This window comes from Branchiostoma floridae, chromosome 19, assembly GCF_000003815.2.
Source record: "Branchiostoma floridae strain S238N-H82 chromosome 19, Bfl_VNyyK, whole genome shotgun sequence".
Taxonomy (NCBI): domain Eukaryota; kingdom Metazoa; phylum Chordata; class Leptocardii; order Amphioxiformes; family Branchiostomatidae; genus Branchiostoma; species Branchiostoma floridae.
Window position 1 is genome coordinate 15453516 of NC_049997.1, and position 27966 is coordinate 15481481.

The 27966-nt window shown below is 41.7% G+C and overlaps 1 protein-coding gene across 2 annotated transcripts; it reads left to right on the forward strand.

The window, feature by feature from the left end:
* On the forward strand, nucleotides 1-27966 carry LOC118406978 (kielin/chordin-like protein). 2 transcript variants are annotated; one of them, XM_035807379.1, is made up of 25 exons: nucleotides 1-654; nucleotides 3212-3283; nucleotides 6341-6544; nucleotides 7234-7353; nucleotides 8124-8348; nucleotides 9396-9512; nucleotides 10046-10161; nucleotides 10498-10653; nucleotides 11396-11473; nucleotides 12005-12206; nucleotides 14567-14833; nucleotides 15468-15662; nucleotides 16737-16850; nucleotides 17140-17220; nucleotides 18203-18328; nucleotides 18751-18945; nucleotides 19593-19709; nucleotides 20430-20576; nucleotides 21020-21331; nucleotides 22047-22163; nucleotides 23577-23693; nucleotides 24671-24838; nucleotides 25711-25827; nucleotides 27144-27299; nucleotides 27537-27966. In XM_035807379.1, the coding sequence occupies exons 2-25, from the start codon at nucleotides 3229-3231 to the stop codon at nucleotides 27656-27658; spliced, it is 3624 nt and encodes a 1207-aa protein (XP_035663272.1). In that variant the 5' UTR covers nucleotides 1-654; nucleotides 3212-3228; the 3' UTR covers nucleotides 27659-27966. The 2 variants fall into 2 exon arrangements, with proteins under 2 accessions (XP_035663272.1, XP_035663273.1); XM_035807380.1 differs by lacking the exons at nucleotides 19593-19709; nucleotides 20430-20576.

A 27966-nucleotide genomic window follows, 5' to 3' on the forward strand; every position in this document is an offset into this window, starting at 1 on the left:
AGTTTGAAACCACTGTCTGTTGACTTGACATATTGCAATACCCTGTTTTTAAATCAACGAATATATGTTACCCCGCGGATAAAGGCAAACTGGCGTTAGATGAGTGATGAAAAAGGTTGTAGAATCATTTTCAAATATATTCCCAAAATTTCTGTTGCAACTATAGAAAAGGTGATACAAACATCGAACGTAGGTCCCATTTATGTTGTCACCCTGCGTAATAGTATAATATATAGTTGAAATATGACGTTGGAAATACCAGTGTCCTGATGCAAGTTTCTGTATTTGCTGCATAATTTTTCCAATTTTTTTTAAAATCATTACTTACAATCATATTTTTGAGACCATAATCAAAAACACAACATTTTTCCATTAATGCCTCAACAAGACCTGGCCACGTTTTTCTGGTGCGTCATATCCTGATAGTAATACCTGATAAAAGGGGGGAACAGTGGTGTGAACCAATGGGAAGAGTCGTTTCATAGCAAGTTGTGTTGGACAGGTTAGCACATTTCGTCAGAGTCAGACCGTTAACGGCCAGTGGGCTGTATGCAACTACTACTGTTGTGGAGAACTGAATGTGATTTGGCGACAAAAACTCGACAGAACAGTACAGAGTCTGGTTTGCCGGTATTTTCCGAGATACAGCAGGTGGTAAGAAATGTTATCACGCTCTATAGCTATGTATATACAGTAACATGTTCGCCATTCTGAGCATTTTTTAGATACCGATCTATGTTTCTGATACTTAATGATTCCTTTACACGCGGTGTCAGTACGTTAAGCGTTATTGTCTTATTTTCATGTGAATATATATATATATATATATATATACGGTAAAATTTTATTCTTCATTATTCTAAGATAGCGATCCATGTTTTCCCATAGCTTGACCAATTGTTATATGTGTTATAGTGTTCTCTTGTATATGTTGGGTTGTCACTTGTCAAGCTTTCCAATATTGTCATTGTATACAATAGCCATGGCTAGCTGTTATCGTTCGATAGATAGAAGATGAACACTATATTTTGTAGTCAAATGTCAATTGTACATCATTTTAGACAAAAACCTCTGTGACAGAACCTATCAGTTTTCCATTTCCATGTGCTTTACAAAGAAACCGAATGTGCCAATAGTAGAATGCATGCTACTTTGTATACCTACCTACCAGCGGCTGCCTACAAGCGGTGATCGGTAAGTTCTCGGCCTCATACACACGGAAATATTATGCACCACTCAAACTTTAGGGCATAATCATATAGTATAAAGCCCTTTAGCAATATTGTTGTTGTCATTACTCTCCAGTCGACGTCCTTTAGAAAAAGTAAGTGACGAGAAAAAGTATTAAAGGTTGAACAGTGATCAGTACTGTGGGTCGTGTTTCCCATGCCATGCAATCTACGGAAACATTGTCAAAATGCTTGGTAAGGATTCCCTTCGTATTTCAACTGAAAGAAGTGGATGTCTGGCTTTCAGCATCGCAAGTTGACTCACACACCTCAAGTCACAGCTCATCTGTGCATGTTTTTTTCCTCCACAACCATCGTTACTCGGCGTCGCCTGTATTGATCACGATGATTTGAATTTTAGTACACACAAAGGCTTCATTCTTCATTACTATGTCCCGACATTTGAGTTGTACACCTTATTTCTGTGTGAGGCCAAGCCCAAGAACTCATTGATCACCCCTCGTACCAAGGAGCTTTTATAGCTTGTCCCTTGACCTCCCTGTTGTTGGGGAGACAAGGTAGACATGAAGATAGAGAGTTAGGCATGTATCTAGCTTCCACCAGGCCTACTTTTACGGGGGTAGGGAGATCGAAGAATTCGGCAAAAAATCAGGAAACTGGCCAGGAGAGTCAGTCCACAATAAGTTTAGTACATGTATTACCCCTTGCCCGGCCGGCCAATCATTCTCATTCTGATCAAGGACGTTATATCCTGATATAACGTCCTTGTTCTGATAGAAAAACTTCCCTGCCCTGGCAAATTATTCTCCCTATTTTATAGCCAGCGGACGGTCAGTCTGGTAGAGACTAGCTTCTCTATCTCTCGCTGTATACATGTGGTTAGTGTTTCGAGTAGGTTAAGGAACGTCCAGTATTCTGTGATGTTGTCCTTGTCCCGTTATTTGTGTTAGATTTCGTACAACATTAGCAGCTGGACTGTCGATCGATAGTAGACATAGCGTTAACGCTGTCAGTGTTCTCTGAGGAAAGAATTTAAACTTCACATTTGAACTGTTTATCTCTAATGGTAACTAATATTTCTCTAGAAGTTTGCAACATAGCCCTGCTAGCTGTTGTTGGAAGGAAAGTTCCTCTTGATCCTATGCCTAACAGTGTAAGGCTTGAATAGAGTCAGGGATCACCAGGCCTGGTAACCTTACCACCGGGAGCTCGTCGCGATCTCTACGGTGCTGGGAGTGTAACCTGCCCGCCCAGTTCATCACCACACACCGATGATTTTGACGTGGTTGGGTTAGTTTGAATTGAGGTATGGAAATAGCTTGGTACATTTTGTAAATCATCAACGCGGAGGCAGAGAGATACCGGGTTCAACAGATTGCCCCGGCGGGAGAGATCTTCTTTTGTCCCGAAGAGAGCATGGCCGAGCCACGATAGACTGAACACGAGGTTATATCATTGTTCTTGTGCTGGGATTATCACTCGCTGCACCGTGCTTATGTTTAGGAACGAGGCCATACTCAGCGCTAGTGCCTCTCTCTAGAACATACTAGAGGTGGGTACTGGAAGAATGTACTAGTGCAAAACCGTTTTCTTGTTGGACCGATCCAGGAAAAAACGGACCTGAAAAAATCAGTAGACCGGATCTTAGACCGATTCGTAAATGAACGGATTATACCGACATGCGTTCACGTGTTGTGGGGCTTACAGGTCAAATAGAATAACAATAGCGAAGTAGTGGAGAGTTGATTTTCTCTACTGAGTCATCTTTACTGAGTTTCTACCGAAAAACCTGGTCTAAAAGTTGTTTACATGAAAATAGGATTCTGAAACGCCAATGGACGTTGGATACTCCTAAACAGATTCGTTTGTTGTGAAATGGACCATTGTTTTGAGTATTGCCCATTCACAGATAGGTAGGTCCAGGTTCAGGGCCGGACTTTTGGACCGTACATGTACCTGAATTTTCTGTACCGGTACCCACCCCTGATACATACGGTGAATATGTATGCCTTTTTACACAGGCTGGGAAACAAGCAACATGTTGGGGAAAAGGATGTTGCTGTCAGCTTTTGTGATGTTTGTCGCAATACGCGGTATGTACAACTTTTTCATATAGTGAGGGGTATAGGGTATAGTCAAGGGTCATATTCAATATGATATTATCATGTCCTTTTCATATATCTACCTATGTAGGTCAACTTATATACAACTCCATGCAAAACCGAGACAATACCTTACTTTCCTATATTGTATCAGTTCTTAGGGGCATATCTATGATAATCGCAGCAGTCACTTAACTTCTCTTCAGGAGTTTAGCGTAACACTGTTTCAGGTCAAACCGTCAAAGGCAACTAAAAACAAACTTTAACGTTACTGAGTTCAACAGTACTTATAACTTGTTATCCGAAGTTGAAACGCTAGCGATGGTATTTTCGCTGCGCTGTTAGCTCCGTGCGACTGTTGTTGACGGTCTTATAACGGTATATTTTGCACCCCTGTACCCTGGTATGAGTAACATTTGGTATAGATAGGCATAATATAGTTGGTAAAATGATCCAAGTAAAATTTTTGGCATAAAGTACTGTAAAAGGCTTAATTACAGCACTTTTTTTAGGGGAAATTGGTTTTCTTTCGTTCTCCATGCCGTGACCTTTCGGACGTTCACCCCACAGAGCCGACATCTGCACCTGCGTCTAGCCGGCAGGAAGAGTTAATTCAATTAATGGTTCAGCCAATCAGCGAAGAGGAAAGCGAAGGCTAATTAATATTCATAAGCGGGACCACACAATACGTTAACTTGAAGACTCAGGCCGTACAGACTTCTCGCCAGGATTTTTTCAAAGCGTCGGACAGGGGTCCGGGGGCCGCCGAATGTCCCTGGCGGGGTCCAGGGGCAGGGCCACTGTGGGGGGGACCCAGGTGGGCGAAGCCCCCCCGGAAGCTCTTGCATTTTAGGCTATTGAGAAGGCTTCTTTTATCAGTTTTTTTAGGGCCATATCTACGATAATCATAGCAGTCACTTATTTCTCTTCAGCAGTTTGACTTTAAAATATTTCGGGTCAAAGCTTCAAAGACAACTAAAACCTCATAAACAACAAACTTTACTTAGCTCAACAGTATACAAAAATATTGTACGGGTTGCCATCCTTAGTTGAAGCGCTTATTTATAGCGCTAGTATCTTCGCTGCGCCGTTAGCCGCCGTGCGACTTTTGTTGACGGTCTGATATCCCTACGTCGCCGCCTCGCTGATATTCCCACGGACATGTTTCAAAAAAAATACCCAGCAAAAAACGCTGTTCTGCGTCAAATTCTATTCTATAAAACTCAGTGTTACAGTCTAAATATTTTGTAGAAGCACCGCTGTAGGAAAGAAGGTCCAAGCAATGTAAAACATCACGTAGCATGAAGTTCGCTGTCAACTGGCACACAGCACATGACTGTTTGAAACTCTAAGTCTAATCAACAGCCGTGTTTGATTGATAGCCGGCGGTCCTATGATGAATTCGGCGAAAGGTGCGTTAGTTAGAAAATCTGCGTTTAGTTTTGATACGTAATTATAAGTTAGACAGTGGCGAGAATGATTATTTTCTCATCAATATTTCTCTTCAGAATTATTTGAACTTAATTGTACATCTAAACAATTGGCTTACCTGTGCAATGTTTATATGATTATATGATCAGTGTACTGAAATCATGTGTAACGTATGGCTCCTAGTCAATAGATCAGCATTTTCTCTATAGTGACCACCTGTCTATAGTGGCCACATTTCCTAGTGCTGTTGTTGTTTGGCATAAACTTTGAACATTTAAATTGTTAGTAACTTTAAACTGCCAGAGTTTCAGCCCAATAAAACACTCTCAGCGCCAGGGTATGAACAGACTGACCAGACAGACGAAAATAAATCCTCGAACAAGGTTCAATCGTATCTTCCGGGTCTGGCAGGAAGTTGTTAAACTAAAATAAGAATAGGCTCGATGGTTGATTGCATACAAAGTAAAACAGTTTAACAGTTTTACAGCTTGAAGAAAACAAACGCTCCTACAGTACCTGCACCTGCTTGATAATTATTAAATCGTATGCCCTACTTGAATAAAAAAAGTTCCTTGCAATAATAAATGTACCCACATCACAATGAGCTTATACTTTTTTAAACTTACACCTAGTTATCGTACTGAAAATTGTTAATGACATTACATGAAGTCATTCAACAATTTTCAGTCATGATGAAAATTTTCTGAATGGAAGGTGTGATTATTGTCATTTTCTGAAAAATAGAAGCAAGCTCTGTTTTTACCTGGAGTCAATTCACAATACCAGTCCACTTTGGGGGATAATGTACTGTTAAGAGGATGTTCCATTTTTGCGCAGGGGTGATTTGGAACAGTCCAATGTTGCGTGGGAAGGGGTATGGCTGAAATATGCTGTATTTGCTCTTAAGCAAATGTCGGCCTTTCTAGTTAACATATTCATTGTTGCTACTGCTATTCATAATTGCCATTTAATACAAGTTGTCATAGATTGAATTTGTCGTCTTATAAAGATCTATATCACATTGTATGACTATCACTGACGAAAGGTAGTGAATGCTATCTAAAACCCCCTGCCATTTTCAATTTTTTTTCACGCAGTTGCTTGAGTATACCGTTATCTTTTGTATAGTACATAATTATCCAGCATTCTTCGACGTCGTGAGAGTTTGTACACATACTACCTTTAAAGGCCCATTATGTAAGATGTGAAACATTCGGCCAATATAGAAGTACCTAGTATTTCGTTTCTTAGTACACAATAGAATTGCAATATTTAGTTTTTCCAAAAAATACCAATATTTAGTGAGGGTGCTTATAAACAACGATACCATATGCGCGTACAAACATGCTGTGATGTTCAAACCAGTGTGCAGTCTGCTGTTGTCCTTGTTGGGACAGGAGTGTGAGTTTTCAGATGGTTTCAGATACTTATGATTAACAGATCTTGTGCAGCTTGCTTTTGCACATTTTACAAACACAAGAAATACGAAATAATGATGCAAATATGCTTGAAAAGGGGGGTGGGGGTACATGTCATTCACGTAAACATTTTGTTCTCGTTCTCGCGATTTTTTTCCAATGTCGTGGCCAAAAATGTTACATCATGGGCTTTTTGCAGAAACGACCCAGCAGTATCCGCCAGAACCCCCACCACCACCGCCCCCACCACCGCCGCCCCCACCCCTACCTACTGGCTGTGAGTACAAGGGCCAGATTTATCCATTTGGCACGTGGATAGAGGAGCCGGGATGCTTTAAGCAAGGTGTATATTGTGACCTATCGCCGGGTGAAATCCTTACCTTGAACACCTTTGGACTTGGATGTGAGTCGACTCATTTGCTGATAGTTATATATTTTTAAATATATATACCTTAAAAGGTATCCTATCTGGATAAATCGACATTTTGGTCTTCCATTAATATTGATTTCGTATCAGTGAAGTATGTCCCCCAACGACCTCGAGGTCAAGGGGCTAGGTAGATAGGTAGGTAGGAATTGTAACGAACATTGATGGTTGGGCATAAACGTATTCTAAATATGATTTTTTTGGACCATATGGATGACGTTTTGTTACCACTACTGTTATTTTTTTCTATGACAAAATAGAGCACTTTGGTACATACGACTGCAAGGAAACTATGTTTTTTGTGTGCATGATGATGAAAGCTACAACCTCACTTCTGCACATACATGTATCTACTGATTACCTGTGGGTATTAGAAAATGATTTTTTTTAATTAGATGACAACAATTATTTTCTAATAACTAAGTATACAGGTCATGTGGACAGGGGGGACTTTGTGCTTGTACTTGTGATCCCTTCTTGTAAGATTATACAAGTTCAATGTAGTGTTGGTTAAAATGTTACCATCTGATGATAAGAATTCCATTGCACTTCAATAAACTCTATTATCGTGCTTTAGAAGTCTAGCTTTTCGTTAGCTTGGGTGCATACCTTTCAACTCCGATGCTTGTTGTTGTTCATCCATACCTTGAATTCTAATGTCGTAGGTTGTGAATATAATGGACAGTACTATGAAGACGGGGAGACCCTCACCAGACCTGACGGTGTGACCTGTCACTGTGAGGGGAGCAAAACTGTCCATCAGGCTGCTCCGATGATATGCCCAGGTAAGAAGCTTGTTTCTTTCTTTGGCTATTGATAAACAGTGGGGTAAGTGGTCATAAGTGGAAACGCTATACACAACATTTTGTTTAATTCCAGCTTTAGCGCCCAGATACTACGGTAGGTATAGGGGTCTTGGTAGAGTTTAATAGAAAACTTTTTTTGGCAGTTTGGATACTTGATACCACGGTACTCGACGGTGAGTGAAATCTATGTGCATGAAGGTTCATCTATGTCGGTAAATAACATCATGGAAACTAGAGGTCCACGACCGCATCCTTTGGCTAAATGGTTTTAAGCAATACAACCGATTGTTATGTGTGTTTCTCTTTAATCATGCAAATAAGAGTCTAATTTGCATAAATAGAATTATGTGACCATCTCATCCATCCAAACAGAAGTCGACAATTTGTCTTGAAGGCCATAAAAGCTTGTTTATCATTTATGAGGTCATCATTTGCGTAATTCATATTCAACGATGTTAACCTTCACGTCGCTTCCAAATGCCACAAGTATGGAATTCACATTAATTACCATTATGGAATTTTAGCATTTTGTCTTCAGTTATGCAGATTGGGTCTTCATTTGCATAATTTCCCATCTACCAATGTTTTTCTCAGTGACATATGTCACCAGAAATACTGACTAATGATGCAAATATGCTGAAAAAATGTTTTACAATCATGTTATTCACATAAAGGTTTTGTTTATGAGAATATTTTCAATTTCGAGGCCAAAATGTTATATATAATGGGTCTTTTCATACCTTTTGCAGAGACGACCCCAACGACACCACCACCGCCGCCCCCACCACCCCCGCCCCCACCACCACCGCCCCAACCACCGCCGCCCGAACCCGATTACTGTGAGTGGGAAGGGCAAAGGTATCCATTTGACACGACGATGCAAGAGCCGGGCTGTTTTCGGCCAGGTTTAGTTTGTGTCCAAAATAACGACGGATCGGCTGGATTACTTGTCTTGGACAGCTATGGGCATGGATGTAAGTCACGTCATTTAATACTGTTGACTGAATCGCTTATTTGGGAAGCCCATTTTCCAGCACAATTTTCCCGATTACCCGGCTTTGTCGATTATCAAGCGTTAGCTCAAACGAACTTTTACTGGAGCGCTGGGTTGTTCGGGAAATAACACACAAATGACACAAATTGAAGACAAAATGATAGTAATTGTAATCATCAACTATAAATCTCAGGGAAATTCATTTATATCAGTACATTTTACTTGTATCTACAAAATAATCAATGTCTTCTTGTTTTTGACTCCACTCGTCTGGAGAAAGTCTAACAACGAAAATTCTGTATATCTAAAGCTTATGTAGGCAGGGTGTGTTAGTGCTTGTATTTGTGTTCCCTTTCTGCAAGATTATACAAGTCCCATGTCGTATTGGATAAAACGTTCCCATCTGATGATGAGACCTAAGACACAACCTATTCTTCTCGCGTTTTACGATTAGAGCTTGTTCAAGTGGGGCAAAAGCCCTCAAATTGTTGTATATTGTGTTGTGACTTTTAGTGTATCGATCTGGGTTCAAACTCTGAACTCTGGAAATCTGTAACAGTAGACATCGTTCGCACCAAGGTGTTCACTAGCCTGATTGAAAGTTACACTTCTTTGACCAATCTGTACATCAAAGTTAAGCCATGTAGGTGCATGATAAGGACATTGAGGTGCTAGACCCAGTAGCTGTTCTTTCATGCTGAGCAACTTTCTAATGTTAATATCGTCTGCCAAAGGACCGGGTCTTGTAGAGTTGACTATAAGTATGGGAGGAGTAAGAAAGCAGAGAAGAGTGCTCTAACTCAAAGCTTCCGTGCGTTTGTGAATGGCATGTCTGTGTCCTTTGCGTCAAAGTTTCTCATAAGTCTTGTAGTAGACGTTTCTCGTGCAGCATCTAAAAGAATGGCCACAACACCGCCCCCACACTTCTTACACTTTTCGTTGGCTTGAACGAGGGCACACACAAAAAAACGGTAAACACCTATCCACCTATGTCTGTTTATCCATACTTTGGTTTCAAATGTTATAGGTTGTGAGTACGATGGAGAATACTACAAGGACGGGGAGAACGTCACCAGGCCTGATGGTGTCACCTGCTACTGTGTAGGGAGCGAAACTTGGCAGGCTGCTCCGATGATCTGCCCAAGTAAGAAGCTTGTTTCTTCCCTTTGAAAATTGCGCAAGTGATAAACGCTGGGGTAAGTTGCTTAGCACTCAGCACTACTAATGAGGAAGGGAATGGGAGTTAAACGCACATCACTACCACCGGACTAGTCTCCTGCTGTAGTGGCTTGCTCAAATGTGTGGCCCAATGGCTTCAATAATGGAAATGGGCACCACCCCAAACATTTGTTACAGATGTACGGGCAACTTTAACTTTTAATTTTAAGTTGTCACAAATGGAAATACCAGGGAACATTTCGTTTCTTTGCAGTTTTCAAGTGCCCAGATACCACAACAGTTGGTCATGGTAGAGTTTGGTAGAAAACGTTTTGGGGAATTTTGTTACTTCTCTTGTTTCTAGTATCATGTTTTGTATGTTAATTGAGATTCTCTCATGTCCGTTATGTGTATTGGTGTATTTCATGTATAGAACCACAGGATGAATAACTATTAGAAATATCAAGCTACTTGTGGATCCAAATACAGTCAATGTTTCTGTCTGTTTCTGATCCACAGATTGCTCCGCTGATGTTGTGTTCGTCGTTGACGACTCTTCAAGCATCACTTCGAGCAGTGTCGCCAAGAATTACATGAAAGCTTTCCTCCAATGTTTCAATAACCAAGATGTCGGGGTAAGTCTTTAATTATGTTTCCCGATAGAGAAAACAATGTTTGTGCTAGTGTGATCTTCTTCTTCTTTTTTCTTGTTCGTTTTCGTCTATTCTGCCATGGTGATTCAATAGATCAGCAACTATGCAACACTTGTCTAAGTTCATACTTGTTAATGTGGTTCTAACTTTCCGTAGCAATGGTCATATTACGAGAGGAGATCAATAAGTTCTCGGCCTCACCCAGATTCTGGGTTATTGGGTTTGACTTCTATTCCGAAGACAGTGGAAGACAAATGATCCCACCTTTTCTATGATGTGTGTTTTTTGTGATGTTAAAAGGAGAATTGTTTTCTTTAGGTTGGAGTAATTCTTTACCACTGCGTCCCGAGGACGGCCATTCCCCTGGGTACCTACACAGTGAGTGACCCTGCACTACCCGGTCACATCAACAATCTAACCAGGGAAGGAGGATTCAGTCGGACCGGTCTAGCTATCAGCTTCATGACATATACGGTAGGACAGCCATCTCTGTGTCATTATCAACTGTTTGAATGATTGATTTATTTGCAAATCCATGCCCGTAGGCTAATTGCAAGGGTACAGACAGTAAACAGTAACAAGTGTCTATTCTAGACAGCTATCTATATACATGATTCTACATTGTTTACTGGGAGGTTCGACTTCTTCTTTGGAGGCAGTGGGTTCTGTGATTTTAACAGGAATATAGTTTTTGGAGGTCTACTAACTGGTGAAAAGATGGAATTATTGTTTCGATTGTGTCAAAAAGGTTGTTTCTTTCATCCTTATAATGGGGCAGTTACATATAAGGTAAAAGGTAAAGTACATGTATGAAGTTTTACCCATGGCTGGTAATTCGGGCGATGTTGAGAATCAAAGAGGGGCTGAAATTCCAGGAATAGTTGTTCTGTTTCATCAGATTTTGAAACACATTTTTGCAGTGTATAGTTGTCGACAATGTTATCAAGATATCATAGATAGATATATGGATAGAAAGATAAACGTCAATATAAATCTAAATAGCAATAGTAACTAACCCTGTCCTTCCATTTTGGCGCAGATAGGACTGACAATTATCCAAATGGCACTCTTGTGAATCCAATATAATGACTTGAACTACAAACTCTATCAAACGCATGCTTTTTATTACCTTTGTGCTTTACTTGTGTTAGTTTCATGTTTTAGCCATCTGGTCATTTCTTTGATGATTTGTTTGTTTGTTTGTTTGTTTGTTTAGTCCAATTTCCGTGAAGGGGCCAATCGTGTAGCAGTAGTCCTGACGGATGGAACTACTCAAGGCGACGGACAGGAATATGTATGTATAAAAAAATTATCTATTTCTTTTCATGGTTATGTTTTTGTTCTTTACGACGGGGTGGGGTTACATGATAAATATCACATTGACATCGTAATAGCAAAAAAGGAAGAAAGAAATGCAGCCACACACAATTACTTTTGACAATGTTGCCAGTTGTTGCATGTGCTGCAATGTAAACATTATATGCGCATACTATATAATCTACGTCTATCTCAATAGTGACTTAATGATTTTGAGTCATAAAACTTTTTAGCTTTGTATCATCTGATTTACTATGCATTAATGCTAATCTATAACTTGCCTATGAAGTCAATTGTTTTAAGTAATATCTAACAGTTTTAAGTAATATATGTAACAAGAAAGGTATTCTAAAACCAAAAACCATTTGTTCATTCATTCATTCATTTATTCATTCGTCCATCCATCCATCCATCCATCCATCCATCCATCCATCCATCCATCCATCCATCCATCCATCCATCCATCCATCCATCCATTCATCCATTCGTTCATTCACTCATTCCATAGGTAATGGACGACTATGCTGTACAAGCTGACACCGCTAGAGCCGCAGGAATCACAGTGTACAGCGTTGCCATTGGAAACCCACGTTTTGTGGACCTAGCTGCGCTAGTTTCCATTGGTGGCGGCCCCGAAAACGTTTTCAGACCCGCCAACCCCTGCGAGGTTGCAAACCGCATAATACAGGACCTGTGTGGTACAGATATAGGTAAGGTACATACATATGTATACCCTGCTAGTAGGTAGACCTTTTTTACTCACTTTCAAATAATCGTAAGCTTTGGTCCTGAATACTGTAAATGCAGAAATGTTCGCGGTGGATTAATGTTCGCGGATTTCGCGTTGGCCATTCCACCGTGAATTTAAAACCACCGCGAAAATTTTTCCATGGCATTAAGATACCACAGTGCATGGTGCTACCGCGAATTGAAAACCTCCGCGAAAAGTCCCTTTTCTCGCTACCGCGAAATTAAAACCTCCGCGAAATTAAATCCCCGCGAACTTAAATGCATTTACAGTATATCCATATCTAGATAATCATCTTTCTCTCTCTCTCTCTCTCTATATATATATATATTTGATATATATATATGCCAATTTCTCTCTTTGTCTATAGATACTTATTTACGAGGGTGAGTCAGAAAGTAATGCAAGTGGTTTCATAAAAGACTCGTTTTTTGATCGAATGAGTTCAAATTTGGCACAAAGGTAGAGGCATATGTCCTCTTGAGATTAAAATATCTAAATTTGTTGCTCATTATTTTATGAGTGACTGACCAGCTTTCAAGATGACCATACCCTAGGAATCCCGTCAGAAGAAAAGTGAAGTCCAATTAACGTACAATTAAGGATTTCCCTAAACCAATTTTTGCTATTGTAGGAGACCGAGCCTGCACATGTAATAAGCAGCATTTCTCTATAAGCCACATGCTTATTTTCAACTCTGAAATTCGATCAGTTTTTCTTTTTTCGTTGCTGGAGTAGAGTGAGGTATACGCGGTCGTCTGGGTCATGAGATTTGTGGTGTTATGATTAAAAGTTTCTATAGCCTTCTTTCACCATTAACAAAGAGGAATAAAACTTAGCACACTTTTTGGCCTTTAAACAGTTAATAACTGTGTAAAGTTTCGTTTCTTTTGGTTAATGGAAAAGTAGTTTTTTAACCAACAACTCACGAATTCGTGTATCAATCCAACAGCTCTATATCACAAATTACTCCATCCTAGCAACTGTAAATGAGGAACCATTGAGAGTTCAGAAATGAAATTCGGCATGCATCATATAGAGACATTTGATATCATATATGTGTAATTTTAACCTCCTACAGTGATTTTCAGTGGGTCAGATTTAGAGGAATTCATAGTCTGACAAGCTACCAAGGGTGTGTTCATCTTGAAATCAACTCAGTTGCTCATAAAATGATAAAGACCAAATTTAAAAACTTCAATCTCAAGAGGACATATGCCTCTACTTTTGTGCCAAATTTCAACTCAATTGATTTAAAAACGAGTCTGTTATGAAACCACTTGCATCACTTTCTGACTCACCCTCGTATGTCTCTCTGTCTCTCGTAGGGGTGGAGAGTTTTGTAGTCTCTTACAAAACCGGTTTTTATTACTGGACCGGACATAAAAAAATCGGTAGACCGGATGTTGAACAGATCCTATGATCAGGCATTCACAGGTCTTACCGGTCGAAGAAAATAACAACTGCGAAGGAGGGTAGAGTCTATAGTCATTTCTATCAAGTTTTACAGTCAATAGTACAGAGGCAGTTAGCCTTGTAGGATTTTAAAACTCCAGTAGAGTCGAATACAAAAAAAAAATTGTTGTTGCGAAATGGACCATTGTTTTGAGTATCATTTATTCACAAGTTCTCACATACTGAATCAGGCATAGGTTCAGGACTGGACCTGGACCGGATCCTCTGGACCTGGACCGTACCTGCACCTGAATGTTCTGTACCGGTACCCACCCCTAGACTCCATACGTCACCGGAAAATGGTAGAAATTGTCCAAATAGACTGCAATAATACGACAGAGAAGTTAGTCAGCCGTAATGTACTGTTTGCAAGCCACTCCACACCAGGAAGCGACATATGTATCCGTAAACAAGGTTGTAGACACCAGAAAATACACCATATGAGTTCCACGACCCCAAACCTCCGTGAAGTCAACATCTCTCGCTGTTTCAGAATGCAAAACAGAAATGCATTTTAGTTCGCGGTGATTTAATTTCGCGGTAGGAGGAAAAGGGACTTTTCGCGGTGGTTTTAATTTCGCGGTAGCACCATGCACTGCAGTCTCTTACAGCCATGGAAAAATGTTCGCAGTGGTTTTAAGTTCGCGGTGAAGCGGCCACCGCGAAAACCTCAAACAGTAAACCACTGCGAAAGTTTCTGTATTTACAGTACCTTATAATAGAAATCCCCATAGGCGAAAACTGTGTTCTGCTATCTTATCAAAACCTTACAGTTACTCTTTAAAAAACAATACAGTTTTCCTCGTTCGAGGCGAGCTGTTATAAAGTGGAATGTTACGTTTTACACTTGTGATATATTTCTACTAGAAACGACCATACCGCCGACCACACCGACGACGACCACACCCAAACCGACCACACCTGAACCGACCACACCCGAACCGACCACACACCCCGAACCGACTACCCCCTTTTTTGGTTGCGTATACGAAGGGGAACGATATCCTCCGGGAGAAATAATAGACATGGTTCTAGACTGTGGGGGGCACATTACATGGTGTGATCGCGACGGCAACTTAGTAATTGACGACTACTATGGACCCTCGTGTGATACAACAACGCCACCTATCGAAGGTAAAAACTATAGCCTCTACCAAATCCATACGTCGCTGGAAAATGGTAGCAAGTGTCCAAATAGACTGCAATGATACGACAGTGAAGTTAGTTGGACGTACAGTACAGTTTGCAAGCCACTCCACACCAGGAAGCGACATATGTATCCGTAAACAAGATTCTCGGCACCCATAAATACACCATATGAGTTCCACAACCCCATACCTCAGTGAAGTCAACATTTCTCACTGCTTCAGAAGGCAAAACAGAGAATACCAACTTTAATTCTATAGGTTTTTAGTGTCTATCTTAACATGATGATAGAAGCATGCCATTGTATTGAATGAAAGACATATACATTTGTTCTACACTTATGGCTAGGTACGGGTCGTCTAACTAATAGTAAACTGAACTTATATGTAAACTGCACGAAAGTGCGATTTACCAATAATAGTAAATGCCAGGTGCTTTTTGGCAAACACTACCATCCTTACCTGCTATTCTTAAATACCACTTTTCACAGAGAACAGAGTAAGAGTTACACATAGGGAATATAGATAGTATACAAAAGTGTTGTACTAACCTAACCGAATAGAGTTAATTTCTTCTGATAACTGGAATTTCAAGTTTGTCATCTATGATATCTTACTAATAGAAACGACAACAACAGAAACGACAACGCCAACAACTTCAACAACAACTCCAACACCCAATCCTATCGGCTGCGAGTATGGAGGGAAATTCTACCCTGCGGAGTCTTCAATAGTGTGGATACCGGGGTGTACGGGGGGCGACTTATACTGTGACGAAGAGGGAACGATCCTTGTCGGGTACGACTTTGGATACGGATGTAAGTCTGGTCGACTTATGACCACTCATACTACTACTACTACTGCAACTACTGTCAGTCAGTCTACACAGACTGACTGCGCGAAGGAACTTACGACAAGGGAGACTACAGCACTCATAAATGTACAATGCACGTGCATTATGACTTATGACCAATCATAGTTATCAGAGTATGGGTTCCGGCCCGGCACACTTGGCATGGTTAGAAAGGTTGCTTAGTAAGGAATCGAAAGATGAAAACCGCATTCCAATCGGATACATCTGTAAATATTCTTGAGCATACGCGACCTGTTTAGGCGAAACCGCTAGCTACTTTTATCAAACACCGCATGTCACGGCACCTTGTAGGGTGGTGAGTTAATACCGCGATTGTAGCTTAGGGTTCAAGTTCCAGCCCGGCCCAATTGGTATGGTTAGAAAGGTTGCTTAGTAAGGAATCGAAGGATGAAAACCGCAGTCCAATCGGATACATCCTTCTGGAGATATTCTTGAGCATACGCGCCCTGTTTGCACGAAACCGCTAGCTACTTTTTGCAAAGACCGCCTGTCACGGCACCTGGTAGGGTGGTGAGTTAATAGCGCGATTGTAACTTAGGGTTCAAGTTCCGACCCAGCCCAATTGGTATGGTTAGAAAGGTTGCTTAGTAAAGGATCGAAGGATGAAAACCGCAGTCCAATCGGATACATCCTTCTGGAGATATTCTTGAGCATACGCGCCCTGTTTAGGCGCAACCGCTAGCTACTTTTTTCGAAGACCGCCTGTCACGACACCTGGTAGGGTGGTGAGTTAATAGCGCGATTGTAGCTTAGGCATATATATTTGAAATCGTACGATTGTATAAAAAAACAGGTGGGAAAATGTACAACTCATCTGACATTGTATGTATTACTTTTTTTGTCTTCAATGTCCTCCTTGCATTGCTGAACAAGTATCAATTAGCCAGGCATAGTGGACCGATATGTTATTTGAAGAGCTATTTGGCGAACTGTTTGAAAGGACTGCATACAGGAGGATGTATCCTTTTGAACTTCACTGTTCTTGCTGTTTACGTCCTTTGATTTTCAATCGTTGCAGGTTGTTACCACAATGGTCTGTACTACGGTGCAGGACAGGTCTACACTGAAGGCAGTGTGACTTGTTACTGCGAGGGGAGCAGTAGTAACCAAGCTGATCCTATGATCTGCGAAGGTAAAAACTGTTTTGGAAGTAGACCTCTTTGAGATTTTAGGGTAATATATAATTTAGATAAAAAGTTATTGCTAGAAGAAACGACCTTGTATACTGTCAATATGTCACACTGACACTCACATTTAGCTCCACCTGATTATATGGAGATTTTCTTATTTTATTATTCCATATTTTTATTAGTACAGTTTTAATATCTATTCTGTATTTTTTCGTTGTAGTTTATAGTTAACCATTGAAGTGTCACTGTACTTTTTTGTTGTGTTAATTAAGATTGCTGTTGTATTTCCAGACCATGGTACGACCACACCGCCACTACCACCACTGCCGCCGACAACGCTATCTATCTGTGATAGCTTATGGGGAGGCTGGTGTAAGTCTGTTCGACTTATCATTACCAATCATAGTAATCTAAGCATGAATATTCCATATTTGCAAGCCCCTGAACCACTAGCTAAAAAAAAGCGACAGTTGCATTTTAAAATTCTTCGCATTGTAGTTGTGAGGAATTGAAGAAAGAACTAAAACGAAAAGGAAAACGTACAACTTATTCGACAATTTTGGTACAGGTGACAATATTGAGTAAATATTTTTTATGATAAAAAAGAAATTAATCTTTCTTGCAGCCTTCGATAAATCAACTAACTCTGACCAACAATACAGCTAACTAAATTTATGCAATTACCAAGAAGCGAGAGGAAGGCGAATGTACTAGAATAGTCGTATATATGCACATATAAATGTATATGATTGTTACATGTATATGATTGTTACCATGTGACCTGTACTTAGCCCAGTGGGGTAAAATGTGCAATTAAGGTCGTTACTAGTCTGGCATTGTGATTCGAAAATGTTGTTATTTGATGAGGTATTAGAGGACTGTTTCAACGGACGTTTAGGAGAGTTATAATGTACACTTTTGACATTCGATGTTCTTGTTGTTACTCTGTGACTGGAGGGTAACCTCCGTCGACAGAGTATTGTGAACGGTCTATGTCTTGAGTGTTCGCACCTATATCTTTATGTTCCGTTTGCCGCATTCGTATGTGGTTTGGCATGTCTTCTGTACTCAGTTGCGCGATGATGCACGTTGTTTTTTTCGCGGTAGCTGTTGTTATAATCGATGGAATAATTTCAGAAATCACCCCTATATTTTCTGTATTGTTGAACAGGCAATGTGGTTTCGGTGTTTGGTAATCAGCTTATTAAGCAGATAGGGTGGGTTATGTGTTGTTACAGATGTAATTGAACAAATGTTCGTCGTATGATGTGTGATGTAACGACAACAGCTGACGTCGTTGATCAACTGTTAAAGGTGTTTCTGTACTTGTTTACTTTGATATCCATTGTTGCAGGTTGCGAGTACAATGGACAGCTCATCGGACACGGGGAAGGATTCACCAGGCCTGACGGTGTGAGTTGTTACTGTAAGGCCACTATAGGGAATGGCGATGGTGTACCTGTTCCTCTGACCTGCGAAGGTAAAAAATGTATAGTCTCTACCAGACTCCTCTCGTCTCTAGAAAATGGTAGCAAGTGTCCATTGGCAAATAGACTGCATGCAATAATACGACAGTGAAGTCAGTTGGCCGTACAGTACAGTTTGCAAGTCGCTCCACACCAGGAAGCGACATATGTATCCGTAAACAAGGTTGTCGACACTAGAAAATACAGCGTAAGAGTTCCACGACCCCAAACCTCCGTGAAGTCAACATCTTTCAATATTATTCAAATGCAAAACAGAGAATTCCTACTCTAATTCTACAGGGTTTGAGCGTCTATTGTAACTGGGTATATCTTATCTGTATCTGCCGATAAAGGAAATTTGAATATGCATTTTTTGAGAAGTACCCCTTCTGTTCTACCATTTTACCGACTGTGGTATATATATATATCTTTCCAGAAAACACGACCATACCGCCGACATGGCCGCCAACACCGCCACTACCGCCGACAACGCCACCTATCGGCTGTGAGTATGGAGGACAGTTCTACCCACCAGGGACGACAATAGAGGAGGTTCCAGGCTGTATGGGACACGGAGTGCTCTGTGACCAAGACGCCCAGATCCTTGTCTGGGACAACTTTGGATTCGGATGTAAGTCTGTTCGACTTATTACCATTCATACCTATCTGATCATTGCCACATGAACTAAACACAAACCTATTGCAAACACTGAAACATTCTTACAGCAATACATACTTGTATATCTTTAAACTTTAGGACAATAAAGTAGCCATTTGGCTACCAATTCTCTATCGGTTACAATGTTAGGTAGTAGGTGAGAAGGTTAGTAACAAGGATAGGAGCAAAATGTACCACCCAGCGACAGTGTTGCCGCTTGCTTGAATGTTCCTTCTAAAACAATTACCCAAGTTCCCTTGGCATGGTGCAACATTCAAAATGCAAAATGTTATCATTTGATGAGCTCCTACAGAGTCTCTGTTCCATAGCTTGCTGCCATAGTCTGTTTGAGCTAATTGTAGCTGGCTTGGTTAAAAAGCAGTTACTCAAGCAACTGGACATGATTTTGGAAACGGTCAGACGTTTCAGATATTATCCACTATCTTTCGTTACTGTCATTGATGAAAGATACTGTATGCTATCTGAAACGTCTGTGACCGTTTACAAAATCTTGTCCAGTTGCTTGAGTAACTGCTTTTGGCATATCTTACTACCTGGACGTCCAACCTTCATCTACGTGTTGTTTTAGGTAACACATACTTTGGTTTCCAATACCCTAGGCTGTGAGTACAACGGACAGTACTACGAAGACGGACAGGCCCTCACCAGACCTGACGGTGTCACCTGTCACTGTGTGGGGAGCGACAATCACGAACCCGCTCCTATGAGCTGCGAGGGTAAAATTCTTTTATCAAGTGAAAGAACTTTGGCAAGGTTGTAGAAGCTGGTCCAGAGTTTATTTAGTGCGAATGTGTTGATACGGCAGCTGATCTTTCACTACCCGCGAGTAGCTACATGTATAGGTCTAGAGGAAGTCCTGAATTATATGCATGTATACATGTATGTTCTTTAACGAATTTGATGACGTGATTTCATAATCTTTGACAGATACAGAATACAGTCAGAATGTCATTTTACTTTCTTGGGTTTGCGAAGGTTCAATTTTGTTTAATTTTGTCGTCACCATTTTATGACCACCCACTCCCCAAGATGACGCTGCATGTATATCCGTAAACAAGCTTAACATAATATACATCATAAGAGTTCCTCAGTGCAATAAGACAGAATGCTATTGAGTACTTAACCGGTTTATCAAAGGTATTATAAACAGAAATGCCAAGTCTGTCATACAAACGCGGGGGTAACCTATATCTGTCGTTACATGGTAGTCAGGGATACCAAGTCAACGGACGGTCGCCGTAAATGGCAATATTTTCAAACTATTGCAGTTTTGACCCACCATCCAATATTCTTTTTTTTTCACCTTACGGTACATATTTACTGATTTTGCAGCTACTCTGTACAATTTATAGTATGGTCGATTTTTGTTAAATAGGCGAGAATTCATGCGCGTGTGGATGTCACGGCTTAAATGAAAATAAAGATATTTTTCGTAGAGCCAACATGGCCGCCACTCTGTGAGTACGACGGAGAGTTCTACCCCCCAGGAACAACAATACACGAGACACCAGGCTGTATGGGAGGCGGTGTACGTTGCGAAGATAACGGCCAGATCCTTATCTGGGACAACTTTGGATTCGGATGTAAGTCTTTTCGACTTACCACCTTTCTAATCTCCAAGCAGATCTACCGATGACAAGACAATATCCATTGGTCCATTAGGCTCAGGTGGCCACTGGATAATATTTTAGCCCATGGATACTTTCTTACTAAAGCTATCTGCTTTGAGATGATAACTATTCATCTTATCTGAATAAAATACCAGCCTAGACAATCTTATGGCCAGTTAGACCAATTTCAAAACCCTTAACTGTAAAGGAAAATGGAAGTCGTACGACTATATAAGTTTCATTTTAGTAGCTAGGCTTGGTGTTTCGAAACGTTATCATCATTTCCTGCACATTTCGACACAGCTTGTTGCCTGTTTAGACGATTCGTTGTTGGCGTTGCCCCCCCCCCCCCCCAAGTAGTTTTCAACGTTAATGATCCATGCATCCGTTTTGATCTTTGATTTCCATTGTTTTAGGCTGTGAGTACAATGGACAGTACTATGAAGATGGGGAGACCTTCACCAGACCTGACGGTGTGACCTGCTACTGTGAGGGGAGCGACAATGCTGAACCCGCTCCTATGGTCTGCCCACCGCCACCACCGCCACCACCGCCACCACCGCCGCCCCCGACAACATGGCCACCGGAGCCAACTTCAGGCTGTGTTTACGGCGGGCAATTCTACCCTCCAGGAGCGACAATATACGAAACGCCAGGCTGTATGGGTTACGGTGCATTTTGTGGCGATGACGGCCAGATCATTAACTGGGACAACTTTGGATTTGAATGTAAGCCTGTTCGACTTATTACCATTCATCCATATCTGACTACGAAGACCTAACCACCCATGTACACCCATTGCAAAACCATTCTTACAGCAAAATACGATCATCTTTAACCTTTAGGACAATAAAGTAGCCATTTAGATATTTGGCTACCAATTCTCTATCAGTTTCGTGGTTAGGCAATCAATCAAGCAATCAAATGGTTTATTTGTCAGAACGGCAGCAGGATATAGGAGAGAAGGTTAGCAACAAGGAGCAAAATGTACCACCCAGCGATAGTGTTGCCGTCTGCTTGAATATTCCTCCCTGAACAACTATTCAAGTTCCCCTTTAGGCATGGTGTTAGATTCAAATACCAAATGTTCATTGATAAGTTTCTACAGAGTCCCGTTAGGCTTAGGTCACATTTCACAACCAGGTCCCGACCGGGATGTTTTAAAATGCGAAAAATTGAAATGTATCCCTAGAAATATGTACAAATCATGCCCATGAATGCTATGTTGACATTTTGTGTATTTGAAAGTCTTTTATATCATTATTTTTGCTTCCGAAATCTGTCCAGCCGGGCCCCTTTTTCGAAATGTGACCTAAGCCTTACATAGCTTGCTGTCTGTACTGTTTGAACGAATTGTAGCTGGCTTGCATTTTGTCTCAGGACGTACATATCCTAGTGTTGTTGTTGTTTAGCTAACACATACATTGGTTTCCATTATTCTAGGTTGTGAGTACAATGGACAGTACTACAAAGACGGGGAAGGATTCATCAGGTCTGACGGTGTGAGCTGTTACTGTGTGGGGAGTGACAATTACGAACCCGCTCCTATGGTCTGCGAAGGTAAAAACTTATAGTGTCTAGTACCAGACTCCATAGGTCCCTGGATGATATTGTCCAGGGACCTATGGGAACATTGTCCACTTTATAATTTGCCAGATGACGGAACATTGTCCACTTTATAATTTGCCAGATGACGGGGGTGGGGGCATCATTACTACATTAGACTTTAGAGCTGATGGCGTGACCTGTCTCTGAGAGAGTTTCATCGGATGAAACCACGCTTATCTCTCCCGCATGTTCAACCAAACCATAAAACACCAGAGTTCCGTGACTTCATACCTCTGTCATAGTTACTAGTGTCTGTTATAGTATGCAGAATACAATATGCTGTACAGAATGCTAAAAAAATCCCTTTACTATCGTTTGGAACCGGTTTATCGACAAACTTAATTGATCGCAAACTGTTGCAAACTGCAGTTAAGTATCCCATATATGACATATGTATGGGTTCTACAAATGTCAAAACTAATACTGTTTACGTTGCCACCATAGTTGCCACCATGTTTGTGCCGCCTTGTTTGTTTTCCGTCATGCCTTACTTAGCCCGGCTGATAACTTAGCTAATCATGATTCAGAAAAGGAAATCACGACATTAGCCATACCATATCCCTTCCTCCTCCATTTGCTATAGAGCCTACAACACCACCACCTCCACCACCACCTCCACCGCCTCCTCCACCACCGCCGCCGCCACCGCCTCCACCACCACCTCCACCACCTCCTCCACCACCTCCTCCACCACCACCACCGCCTCCACCTCCACCGCCTCCTCCACCACCGCCACCTCCACCGCCTCCACCACCTCCTCCACCACCACCTCCGCCGCCACCTCCACCACCGCCACCTCCTCCACCACCACCACCTCCACCACCGCCACCTCCTCCACCACCACCACCTCCGCCGCCACCACCTCCACCACCTCCTCCACCACCTCCACCACCGCCTCCTCCACCACCTCCTCCTCCCCCGGGAGCGCCTCCTCCACCACCGCCTGCTCTTCCGCCGGGAGCACCGCCTCCACCTCCCGCCCTCCCATGTTTCCACGAGGGACAGGAATATCCTCCAAATACTATTATAGAGGAGGCAAGCTGTACGAGCAGCGGTTTACTCTGTGACCAGTACGGCCAGGTCTTTGAGTTGGACCCCTTTGGCCACGGATGTGAGTTTGGTCGACATTTATATTACCAATCAGATACAATCAAACCTGTGTAAGTAATCATCTCTACATAATGACCAATTTTCCAAATGTGACCACTTTTTGGGGTCCATTGAACTGTTTTTTTTTCATTAACAGAAGCATTAAGTATTCTATCTGTTTGTTGCTGGCATTTTTGAACGAAGAAAAGTCACTGTACACGTTTCAATTCTTATGTTGTTGTTGTTGTTTACAAACATTTATTTCCAATGCTGTAGGCTGCGAACATGATGGACAATGCTACAACGATGGAGACACCCTCGTCAGAGCTGACGGTGTGATGTGTCGTTGTGAGGGCAGCGCTGATGTGACACCCGCCCCTATGGTCTGCGATGGTAGGAGAAATTTGGGCAATGTTATATGAACTTATATCTACCAATGCTACAAATACAGTCAAACCTGTATTACCGGCCACCTCTGCATAGCAGCCACCTGGCCACTGCTGCCACTTTTCGTCGATCCTTTGGATTTTCCCCATTGACCTAAGTAATAGTCTAAGAAATAGTCTATAGCGGCCACCTGTCCAACGCAGCCACGGCCGCACGATTTCCTCTCCTGTAGGTACAGACACACTGTCTATTGAGACCATACATCGGCCGTATGTCACCCTGCACAGAGTTTAAGCGGTAGCAGAAGGTACGCGTGCCTTGAACATTAGAGTTCAAGTCTTTGTCGTCGAATTTACCAACATTCCGCGTGGAAATCTCAATCATTTTCGGTATACTTGACTTTGATAGGGTCAGTTGAATTAGACAATATTACTTGGTTAAAAAGATTAGTGGGTATCATGACGTCATGTAACTTCTTGCTCTTGATCGAGATTTTCTCTATAGTGGCCACTTGGCTATAGTGGCAACCTGTCTACAATCCCTTGAGTGACCGCTATAGACAGGTTTGACTACATATTCTGAACATGCTAGCCGATATAAGTTCCCAGTTGAGATAGATTGGTGCTCACTTATTAAGGCCTCCGTCACATTTCCCATCTAGGGCCTGACCGTGCTGTTTGTTGAAACGAGAAATTGAACCTTAGGCCAATTAATATGTAAATAGCATGCGTTGAATTATTTTTGGCACGTTTTGTGTGCTTGCTGTCATTTATATACTAGTAGTACTTTTCGCTCCCCAAAGCTGTCTCTCAAACACCTTCGTCAGAGCTTCTAACTGGAGTTCTGCTTCTCGCCGCTATATGTAGCCGATGTAGGTGGCGCTTTTGCGGTGAGAAAACAATCCCAAACGTGGCTAAGATTGTATCCCCCTCGTCTATATTCTACCAACCTGATGAAACTATTTTCGGACACATTTCTTGCAGAGCCAACCCCGGCGCCGGGCCCACCGCCGGCACCCCCGCGTTACTGTGAGTACCTGGGACAGTTCTTCCCTCCAAATACAACAATACAGGAGCCAGGCTGCATGAGGAGTGGTGTGTTGTGTGACCATAATGGAGTGCTCTTTCCCGTGGACAGCTTTGGTTACAACTGTAAGTCTGTTCAACTTATAAGGCCACACTGATTTTATTTATGGATGATATCCCATGGAAACCATAAAACTAATGCGGGAGGGCGAATAAAAAAGTCCAGCAAAAATGCTGCTAACTCACAGAACTAAACATCCAATCCATTCTGCCCCACGCTTGGTTTGTCTTATGTAGTAAAACTGTAAGATACAAGCAGCGCCATGGTAATAATTTTTTACTACCATTCTTGTTTAAAGAGGGGAATAGGGGCGCTATATGTGGCCCCATGCCCTGACCATGTGCCCCTTACCCTGGTGAGGAGAAGATGGCAAGCATAAAATTGGGGTTGGCATGGGATGAAATTGGGTCACCTGTGGCCACATCTGTTTTCGAGAACAGGTGGAAACTGCGCGCGCTGATGTTATCCATAATATTAAGTCTGATGACTGCGGAAAAAGCTATTTAATCTTATCATTGTGTATACAAACAGCACCCTGAACCATTTTACCTTTAGTTTATCATTTTATTTCAAAGCTGTCAATCATTCTCTATCTGACTCTCTTTAATTTCCCCTCTCCTCTTCGTCTTTCCCTCTATTACCTCTTGGCCCCCCCTCTCCCTCCTCTCTCTCCCTCTTTCTATCCCTTCTCCCCCTCCCCAGCAGTATGGGCAAGAGGGTGAAGTCTGCTATCTACCTTGTCCATGTTGACTCCAGTAAGCTATTTTTATTGGAGACCCTCACAACAAACACAAAGTTTGTTGCTCTCGACTACTTTCATTCTAACGGATTGTAACCGACAAGCACCTAGGACGTGCACAAGTGGATGTTATGTACAAATCATTTTTGAACCCAAAGGTGCCTTTTTGTTTACATACTTTGGTTTCCAACGCCACAGGTTGCGAGTTAAATGGAGAATTCTTTGAAAACGGGGTTTACACCACCAGACCTGACGGTGTGGAGTGCTACTGTGTGGGGAGCAACACTTCCTTACCTGCGCCTATGGTCTGCAACGGTAATATCAATAAATCAGCTTATTTGTGTCTTTTGGTAAGTGATACTGTAAATGCATTTAAGTTCGCGGGGATTTAATTTCGCGGTAGTGGGAAAAGGGACTTTTCGCGGTGGTTTTAAGTTCGCGGCAGCACCATGTAGTCTTTTACTGACATGGAAAAATGTTCGCGGTGGTTTAAAGTTCGCGATGAAGCGGCCGCCGCGAAAACCGCGAACATTTACCACCGCGAAAGTTTCTGCATCTACAGTAGTAAGATGGGGACAGTTAAGTTGGGGCGTTTTTGCATTTGATATTTTATGCCGGAACCAGGTATTGAGTGGCGAAAGTTTCTGCATTTACAGTAGTAACGTGGGGACAGTGGGGCGTTTTTGTATTTAATATTTTATGCCGGAACAAGGTATTGAGTCATACACTCCCAACGCAAACGGCATAAATATATCCGTAAACAAGTTTGGTGACACCATAAAACAGCTCCTCGACCCCATACCTCTTTTAAGTCATATAATGCAGAATACAGAATACTGTAACCGTTTCTGTTCATACACGTACGCAATATAACATTTTGTAAATGTTCAGACGCTTCAAGTACAGTATCCACTGAGAAAAGGTTATGGATGCCACCTGAAACGTATGACCGTTTAGAGATATATCCATTTGCTTGAGTAACGTTTACCTTGTGTCTCTTATTACCTGGATATATAACCTTTATTAACGTCCATTTATCGGTGTCTAGTGTCTAACAGGCTTATCGAATAATGTGCTAAAAGAGACAAACCATATTATAGACTGAAATGCTAAGATTGACATCAATGGTTACGTTAGTTCCTTTTTATCTTTGGGGTAACCTATATTCGTTGCTTTTGAAAACGGTATTTAGGGCTTTCCATAACCTGTGCCCTGTTTTAAGAACAACGGAGATATGTTACCTCGTGGATAAAGGTAACATAGACCTCGGATAGGACGTTAAATGGAGGTCCCGTGTTTGGGGAGAGCCACACCCCGGGCACGTAAAAGAACCCGCCACTTGTGCGATGGTGCGGTGTGAGCGGATCAAACCATTCCAGCCAAATGGTGTAGGGAATTTTCCCGAGCAGCCCCGTAACCCCTGCTTCGCCCATTGGATCAGTTAGTCCTCACTCATAGTGAGCAATTGAGCTGGTCTAAATCAGGATGTTTCTGACCTGGGGCGAAGAGATGCCGTAACAGTTACAATGTAACCCATAACCTTGAGTGACCTTCAGGTCTTGTTACGTGGTGACCATTTTAACTAAAGAAAAAAGAAAAAAAGGTGAACTTAACCATTATATCTTTTGTAGGAACGGTAGAGCAACACTCACCCGACTGTGAGCACGGAGGGCGATACTATTCCCCAGGGGAAACCATCTACGATAACCACGTCTGTATGGGCAGCAAGGCAACATGCGGGTATGACAACGGCCAAGTGATCAAGCATGAATACTTGGGATACGGATGTAAGTGTATTTGATATGTAACATTCCCATGAATTATTGTTATATCATAATACTATTAGTTATTTTCATTCATGTTACTTTCATTGCTATATTTCATTGCTTTTGAACATTTGTTATTCATCTATGATTTGTTATTGCACTGCATTTGGTTTGTTAGTATACTATCAAATAGTTTCATTTATGTTACTTTAGTTATTTGTTTTGCCTGGTTTACATGTTTACGTTTTGCTCTTGTAGGTTGCCTGCATAATGGAGAGTACTACAAAACCGGGGATACCGTCACCGTAGGCGATGTGATCTGTCGCTGTGTGGGGAGCGAAAATGCAACGCCGGCTCCTATGATCTGCGAAACACCCTAGCCTGTGTGACACCATCTCTGCCTGTCACCAATAGGAGCTTAGGATTCTATATCACTATGGAAATCGGTCCAATAGGAGCTCAGGATTCTATATCACTATGGAAATCGGTCCAATAGGAGCTCAGGATTCTATATCACTATGGAAATCGGTCCAATAGGAGCTCAGGATTCTTTATCACTATAAAATATGTCTAATAGGAGCTCAGGATTCTTTATCACTGTGACAATCAGTCCAATAGGAGCTCAGGATTCTTTATCTCTATTCAAGTTAGTCCAATAGGAGCTCAGGACTCTTTATCGTTATGAAAA

What these genes read in the sequence shown, in the direction of transcription:
- LOC118406978 (XM_035807379.1), top strand. Translation starts at nt 3,229, where the DNA reads ATGTTGGGGAAAAGGATGTTGCTGTCAGCTTTTGTGATGTTTGTCGCA. An exon ending in GTACGACTTTGGATACGGAT is followed by an intron (nt 15,663 to 16,736) that starts GTAAGTCTGGTC and finishes CAATCGTTGCAG; the next exon opens with GTTGTTACCACAATGGTCTG. An exon ending in CGCTCCTATGAGCTGCGAGG is followed by an intron (nt 19,710 to 20,429) that starts GTAAAATTCTTT and finishes TATTTTTCGTAG; the next exon opens with AGCCAACATGGCCGCCACTC.